General features: G+C 32.5%; 1 protein-coding gene across 1 annotated transcript; it reads left to right on the top strand.

Annotated features, from left to right (window-relative positions):
* Positions 1-5225: 5225 nt before the first annotated feature.
* On the top strand, positions 5226-8745 carry LOC127135851 (cytokinin dehydrogenase 3). Its single transcript, XM_051062482.1, has 5 exons — positions 5226-5826; positions 6864-6991; positions 7228-7494; positions 7581-7849; positions 8439-8745. The coding sequence occupies exons 1-5, from the start codon at positions 5226-5228 to the stop codon at positions 8743-8745; spliced, it is 1572 nt and encodes a 523-aa protein (XP_050918439.1).
* The last annotated feature ends 287 nt before the right edge of the window (positions 8746-9032 follow it).

The raw sequence follows: 9032 nt of genomic DNA, 5'->3' as shown, positions 1-9032 counted from the left end.
AACAAATAGGACGATACTCATCAATGCTTATCGGACAATCAACTTTAGGAATAAGAGCAAGAAATGATGTCGTCGCGGATCGAGGAAGAACACCACGCGCATAAAACTCTTGAACAAAATTCACCACGTCATCCTTCACAAAATTCCAACACTTTTTCAAAAAGCCAAGCGGAAAACCGTCCGGACCCGGACTCTTATCACAATCACTTAACCACACAATCTCTTTAATTTCATCCACTTGGAATGGAGCTTCCAACAAATCTCTATCTTCCACACTAAGAACATTAAAATTAAGCCCATCCAAGGTCGGCCTATTCTCCATCGGTTCCGTAAAACGGCTTTTAAAATGATTAAAGATCTCACTTTTAATATCCTCCACACCTTCCAACCGACCTCTTGAAGTAATCAAAGAAGCAATATTATTTCTCCTAAATCTCCCTTTCATAACGGAGTGAAAGAATTTGGAATTAGTATCCCCAAGACGAATCCAATTACACCTAGCTTTTTGACGCAAAAAGTTATCTCGTAAAAGCATAGTATCCCACACCTCTTTCGTAGCCACCTCTCTATTTCTCCTCAAAGAATCAACCAAACCATCCTCCGCTAAATCCGCTACCACCAAATCCAACGAGTTGAGCTCACCCACCGCTTTATCCACATTCAAATCAAGCATCCCGAAAACTTCTTTATTCCAACTCTTCAATTTTGATTTCACCGCCAACAATTTTTCTTTCAAAATATAGCTTGCCTTCCCTCCCCTAATAGTATTCTTCCAAACATCACTCACCAAAGGAGTGAAATCATCATGCTCACACCACCCTTTAAAAAACTTAAAAGGTTTCGGACCCCAATCCACAATATTGCAATTTAACCAAATAGGACAATGGTCTGAAATAGACCTATCCCCCACCACAATCCCTCCCACACCCCACAAGTCAAATAATTTCTCAGAAATGAGAAATCTATCCAACCTACTACAAGCACTCCCATCCAAATTGTACCAGGTAAACCTCTTATTAATCAATGGAACATCCACAAGATCCATCGAACTAATAAAATCCTCAAAGTCCTCCGCCTCTTTTAGATTAAAATTATTCGATATACCCTTCCTCTCCGCTTTAACCCGGACAGTATTAAAATCACCACCAACACACCACAACCCTTCTGGAAATTTTGATTTAAACTCTACAAGCCTCCCCCAAAATGCCTTCTTCTTCTCAATAAAACAAGAAGAATACACATTCACCAAGAAAAGATTGAGTCCGGACCACAACACATGAATTCCAAGAAATCCTTCCCCAACAAAACTAGAAACCAGATCAAAAGACTTTTTCTTCCACAATGTTAAAATACCTCCAGATCTACCCACTGCCCATTTAGAACTCCAATCCGCTATAGAATCATTCCAAAAAGAATCCAAAGGGAAAATATCAATAGCATGAATCTTGGTTTCTTGAATAAAACACACATCTGCCTTAGAATCTCCAACTAATTTTCTCAAAGAATGCAATTTAGCTTTGCATCCACACCCACGAATATTATACGACGCAATAATCATTTTAATTGATTTGATTTTGCATCCACCGTATTAACCACACATTTATCAGCTAACTCCCTCATATTAATAGCTTTAATTTGTAACCTTTCAGACCCTCCTCCCGTCAACCCCAAACATTTTTCTCTATTCCAAATCATACGCGCCACTCCACTATTAACCTCATCCTCATCTACCTGTTTCACACTATCACTTCCCTCCACTGATTCAAAAGAAGAAAGGTACTGACCATCCCCCTCATTTTTACCGCGAGCAGATATAATTCTATTCAACTTAAGATTAGAAATAGGGAACTCAGAAATAGTCTCTGACCTGTCACTATTGCTGCCTCTGTTTCCACTTCTCAGCACTGAAAAAGCATTATCAAACCTACTATCCTTCGAATTCCCCAACCTCTGCCCACCAACCAAAAATTTCAATCCCATAACCGTCCCAGACAGTGTCGCCTCACTGTCCAACATATGACCACCAGACCGTGCTAAATCCGCACACTGTACCACTTCTTCACAACTCCCCGAAGCAAACCTCCCACCTGCTACCACATCTACCGAATACGAAACAGACTTGCCATTCTCATTATCTGCCGTATCACCCACCGAACCATCAGCTCCAACCACCAGCCTACTTCTCCCTTTAGACACCCTCACACAAGAGCCAGCTGTCTCTGAAGAACACGAAACAATTTGCTCAGTTTCTTTGACTATCGCATCCGAATTATCCTTCCAACAGTACCCAAGACTACTACAATCCACCGCCCCCGTATCCAACGACTTCCCTCCAACCTGTGAAACCAGTTGAACAGAATTCATAGCAGAATTCGTAGCAGTCCCTGTTCGTATTCCAGCACTATCACTCTTCTTCGCAACCGCATCCAGCGATGTCCCTCCATCCTGTGACACAGTCCGTCTTTGCCCTCGAATTTCACCAGCAAACGCAACAGGCTCTGCTTGAATAGCAGCAGGTCTGTGTCCGAGTGGCTATTCAAAATTTTCTCGCATAATCAATTCGTCTTCCTCGAACATATGATGAATCTCTAAACCCTCAGCACCTAACTCATCATCATCCTCCGACAACTCCTCATTCGAAGAATTAATTGCAAAATTATCAACAGATTCACTAATAACCCTTCCCACCTCTTCCACCACACTAATGTCAAAAACCAAACCATTAATCTTCACTTGATACATATCATTAACCCACCTTCTGCTTCTAGTTCGAACCAGCAATCTCGCCGAATCCATCACCTTCCGCGAAGCTGTATTGCAATCAGCCCGAACAAACGAGCCAAATAAACCCGCAAAGACACCAAAGAAATCATCCGTCCAAACATGACACGGTATACCTATACAGCGAACCCACATCAATCGTTCTTCATCCACATGCCCTGGTTTCCATCTAGCAATTGACGTAAACCATTTGCTCCACCAATTATGCCCTTCGTCAACAAAAACCTCTACCGCACCCTCCTCCACATCTTCGAAGATACACAGATTAGGCCCTAACGGTTTAATGGAAAAATCAAAATAACCTTCAGACTGAAAAATTTTCTGCATCGAAAAAGCCATCCCCGGCGTTCTGACCAATCCAACATACGCCTTTAGAATATTTGGATTATCCCTGGCCAAATCAGTATTGAATTCCAAAGCTACCGCCGATTTACTAACATAATCCTTCACAGCATCAGATTGCATCACTCCCTTAGTAGCATCAATCATCTTCACAGCATCAATTTTCTTCACAATCTTAGTAACATCAGCCACCTCAAAACAGCCTGCCTGTCCATCCTCATTCACCTTCCCAGTACCTCCTACCAACTCCTTAGATCCCACTTCACTATTCCTCACCACCGCAGCCATTATCACTTCCTTGTTCCCTCCTGTCACCACTTTAGCGAAAGAATCAACAAATCGCGATGAAAATCCATTCCGCTGTTCACCTCCCCTAACACGCGACTTCTCCTCCCAACCAATCCTTCTACCTCGATTCTGATTGCGATTAGAAACAGTTGAATTCGAGTTCCTGGAGAACCTAGGTATATTGACCTGCAGTTTGACATTCTCAACAAAGATATTATCCAACTTGCACGCCAGCCTTCTTGAATCAACTACATTAAAAAACCTCACGAAACCATAACGTTTCCCTCGTACATCTTTCTTCATCGGAATTACAACTTCGTCGACCTCGCCGAACCTGGAGAAGACTTCATGAAGATCTCTAGCATTGAATGAATCAGGGATTGAAGAAAAGAAGAAAGAAGTGATTTCTCCCCTCCTCCCAAAACCCTTCTTCACAATATCCCAGCGTTTGAACTTGAATCCGCCCTTACCTCGATTGACCGGAATCCAATCTCCCTCTTTCACATTCTCCCCTGTTGCATCACCAAGATTAGAAACCCCCAAATTTTTCTTTCCCAACCCTAATTTTTGAATTTCTCTCTCCTCCCGCTCTCTCATTTTCTCTCTCCTCCAGCGAACATATGAAATACTTAATATGATATATATATATATATATATATATATATATATATATATATATATATATATATATATATATATATATATATATATATATATATATATATATATATATATATATATATATATATATATATATATATATATATATATATATATATATATATATATATATATATATATATATATATATATATATATTAACTAGGTTCGGGTATGGATTTGGGTTTTCTCGATTTTAAATGATGGATATAGGGCAGGTAATTGGATACTAATACACACTCTAAATCTGTCCGGTTTATAATTTGGAATATTTATTTTGATAATTTGTAATATTAATTATTTGTAAGTAAATTGATATTTTATTTTGTGTTTTATTATTTGAAATGTATGTTATTAGTTTATTATTTTAATATTTGTTAGAGTTCGTGACAAATTATCAGTTTGTTGAAAATGAATTTTCAATTTAAGAAATTGATTATGATGTAGGGATGCGACGGGATGGAAATATACTAGTCCATTTGAGATTGATTTTAGATTTATTAATTTATGTTTAAATTTGTTTGAGATTGATTTTGAATTTATTCATTTATCTCCGTTTGAATTTAGGACAGAGAATGAATTATTTATTCGGAATTGAAATTTTGATATGAAAAAGGCAAAATCGTTCCCACCACCTCCATTGTCATGCCTAATCTTAAAAAATGCCATTAGAGATAAAAATATTGGATAATTAATTCTTAGACAATTTCCAACAAACTTTTAAATTTAACTTTAATATTTTCTAAATTTGAATTTATACTTTCAACTATTAAATGATAAATTCAAAAAATTTAGAATGCTCGGTCTTCATTTTCAATAAGTTAAAATTATTGTAATACTTTGACTAAAGTACACCATATATCTAAAAGAATTACTAACAATGTATTCCCTCAAATCATTTATAAAAAAAATGTATTTTTAATTTATTAAATATTGAATTAATGACTATATACATTAATTATTTAAAAAAAAATTTAAAAAATCCTCTTATAAATAAAATCACATCAACTATCTACGGTATATTGTTTTCTTATCGTACTAGGGATTTGAGACTTTTTATCTGGTGGTAACTTCTCATGCAAGCTCCTCCATTCTATTAATAGCCCTTGCATTCTCCATCTTCAATATATCTTGCTCTCTCTATCTCAACAAAAATGGCGAAAACCCACACTTTTTTCATCTATTCCATTCTCCTACACATAACCATAACCAAAACCGAGCAATGCAAAATTCTGCTACCACAACAGTTTGATAATACTATATCCAACAAATTCCATAATGACCCTGCAACAATCCAACATGCTTCCAATGACTATGGCAACATGGTTCATGAATTTCCAGTAGCAGTGTTTCATCCATCTTCAATACAAGACATAATAACCCTAATAAAAATCTCATACAATAGCACCGTTCCTTTCAGCATAGCAGCTAGAGGACAAGGTCACTCCACAAATGGACAAGCCATGGCAGGTGATGGAGTTGTAGTTGACATGGCTAGCTTCAGAAAAGAAAGAAAAGAGGTAGCAATTAGTGTCTCTGAAGATCCTATGATTGGTTACTATGTTGATGTTGGAGGAGAACAAGTATGGATTGATGTTTTGTATGAGACACTCCTACATGGAGTTGCACCTGTTTCATGGACTGATTATCTTTACCTAACGGTGGGAGGAACACTTTCTAATGCTGGAATTAGTGGCCAGACATTTCGTTATGGACCTCAAATTACCAACGTTCATGAATTGGATGTCATTACTGGTATCAAACTATTTTATCATCAAAATTATAGATAACATTATTATTATTTATTAACTTTGCATTTTTTATTTAATTAATAAGTTAATTCTTTCTCTAGTCTATCCACTACCACTACTAACTCAATTTTATATCATCTCTACTATAGTAAAATGGTTTTCTAATTATTATTATATTACCAAAATAATTTTCTTAATTCATATAAATAAAATAGGAAAAGGAAATGACAATCAATAATTTTCTTTATTCATATAATAAACCTCATTTTCATATTATTATTATATTACTAAAATAATTTTCATAATTCATATAAAATAATTTTGGTAATTATTATTAAATTACCAAAATAATTTTCGTAATTCATATTTTCATTAACATATAATAAACCTCATTTTCTATTATTATCATATTACCAAAATAATTCTAATTATTATTATATTACCAAAATAATTTTCTTAATTCATGTAAAATAATTTTGGTAATCATTATTATATTACCAAAATAATTTACTTAATTCATATTTTCATTAACTCTATTTTTCTTTATTAATTAAATTTTAATAACTTTCTTAATTCATATTATAAACCTCGTTTTTAATTAATATTATATTACCAAAATAATAATAATAATAATAATAATAATAATAATAATAATAATAATAATAATAATAATAATAAAAACAACAACAACGTGCGTATTTAGTTAACGTGTGGCATGTGAATTCTAAATAAGAACAGTCATTGTGTAATGATGAAAATGTTTCTACAACTTCTTAGAAATTTAGCATCAGTTCACACTATCCAAAGTCTTTTATTCTTGACAAACTTATAGTGATCCAAGTCTTAAGTACTTAGTCAAATTCGTGTTAATATTGAAGAACATATGGTTATTAATATATATATATATATATATATATATATATATATATATATATATATATATATATATATATATATATATATATATATATATACTTTAAATATTTAATTTAATAAATAATTGTTGTGATCTATCTAATGAGTATTTTTGTTTGATTCAAGGAAAAGGAGATTTTGTAACGTGCTCTAATAAAAAGAATCCAGAGCTATATCACGCTGTTCTGGGAGGTTTAGGACAATTTGGAGTTATAACAAGAGCAAGAATTTCTCTTGAGCCAGCTCCCACAATGGTACGATTATATAGAATTGTCAACAACTTTGCCATCTAGTGTTTTTTTCTCCAACAATCAGTACACTAAATCTAGTTGTCATATTTTTTCCACCACATGATGTTTTTTTTGTCCATAATGTTCATGTTCCCACTATATGTTTTTCTTGGTAGTTGCGGATCATAAATTTCATTTTCTAGTCAAAATAGTATCCATGAAATGCACATTCATAAATAGCAAGTATTTTTTATATGTAGGTCAAATGGATGAGACTCATTTACAGTGACTTTTCAGCTTTTACCAAAGATCAGGAACGGTTAATCTCAATGAATGGAGTAAAATTGAATTTTTTGGAAGGGATGTTGCTAATGCATAAAGGTTCTATAAATAATTGGAGATCCTCTTTCTTTCCTTTATCTCAACATTCAAGAATAGCTTCTTTAATAAATAAGCATAATATTCTCTACTGTCTTGAATTCGCTAAGTATTATTATGATGATCAATCGGAGAAAAAAGTGGACAAGGTACCTATATTAATTAATTCTAGTTATTATATAGAATTTTTTTAATTAAAAAAAGTAACAATATCTGACATTTTGATTATATGTAGGAAATTAAAGTTATGGTTCAAGGACTAGGGTATATTCCTGGACTTCATTATGAAAAAAATGTTTCATATGTTGAGTTCTTGAATAGAGTCCGAAGTGGAGAATTGAAGCTTAAGTCACAAGGATTGTGGGATGTTCCTCACCCATGGCTTAATTTGTTTATACCAAAATCTCAAATATTGGATTTTAATGCTGGTGTATTTAAGGATATAATTCTTAAAAGAAACATCACTGATGGAATAGTCCTTGTTTATCCCATGAATAAAAGCAAGTAAGTCTTTGAAATAACATAATCTCCATATATAGCACTGACAGTTTTAAAAGAAAATGTGTTTGTGTCCGAAACTGAAATCATATTTATGATTATTTTTAATTTTAAATTAATTATATTTTTAGTCTTTTTATTTTACTATTTTTTTTAGCTTGATGTGTATTTTAAAAATTACTCTTTTTTTGTTTTTTTTAAGTATGTGTTGTATTTTAATCTTTAAAAGGATCAAAATTCAAATCAAAATTTAAAAAAAAAATCAAAATTATGCTTTTTAAAATGAACGATGAATATATATATATATATATATATATATATATATATATATATATATATATATATATATATATATATATATATATATATATATATATATATATATATATATATATATATAAATTGCAATTAAGTCTTTAATTTATTTATTTATTTAAATTATTATTAATGTTGATATGTCATTTCAATGTTTTGTTTTTCAGTGTCCGAGTTTCACATTTCACTTGTAATAATGATTTTGTTGTTTTGAATTATTATAATTAATTATATAATTAAGAAAAGGATAATAATTAATTACATGAAAATGGATTTTCAGGTGGGATGATAGAATGTCAGCAATTACGCCAAAGGAGGATATATTTTATACAGTTGGATTTTTACACTCAGGTGGATTTGATGATTGGAAAGCACATGATGCTCAAAACAAAGAAATTTTGAAGTTTTGCAGTGAGGTTGGCATTAACGTTAAGCAATATCTTCCCAACCACAACATACAAGAAGATTGGAAAAACCATTTTGGTACTAAGTGGAAGAGTTTCTTACAAAGAAAACAAATGTTTGATCCAAAAATGATTCTATCACCTGGACAAAAAATCTTCAACAAGTATTACCAAGCATTTTAAATATTATTTCGAATATTTGTTGCGTCTAGAAGAGTAGATGCATTTATGTCATAATTTAGAATGTAGTTGTTGTTAGAAGTAGTAATTTATTGTTGTTTCTTTTTTTTAGAAAGTTCGACTGAATTGATGTTAGTTGTATTTAATAGAATTGAATACAACATAAAGTTGTTGAAGTACATAGTAGTATTTGTCATAGTTGTTGAAGTATCCTAGTAGTATTTGTCATAGTCGAATACAATAAATTATAGTCAAAATAAAGTAGTCTGTATTTGAATGAGTCGAATATA

The sequence above is a fragment of the Lathyrus oleraceus genome, chromosome 4, assembly GCF_024323335.1.
Source record: "Lathyrus oleraceus cultivar Zhongwan6 chromosome 4, CAAS_Psat_ZW6_1.0, whole genome shotgun sequence".
In the NCBI taxonomy this organism is placed as follows: Eukaryota; Viridiplantae; Streptophyta; class Magnoliopsida; order Fabales; family Fabaceae; genus Lathyrus; species Lathyrus oleraceus.
Note: the sequence above shows the minus strand (reverse complement) of the source record. Positions and strands in the feature narration are given on the sequence as shown.

Coding starts and splice junctions, on each gene's coding strand:
- LOC127135851 (XM_051062482.1), top strand. CDS start 5,226: ATGGCGAAAACCCACACTTTTTTCATCTATTCCATTCTCCTACACATA. Junction 5,827..6,863: donor TGAATTGGATGTCATTACTG/GTATCAAACTAT, acceptor GTTTGATTCAAG/GAAAAGGAGATTTTGTAACG. Junction 7,495..7,580: donor CGGAGAAAAAAGTGGACAAG/GTACCTATATTA, acceptor GATTATATGTAG/GAAATTAAAGTTATGGTTCA.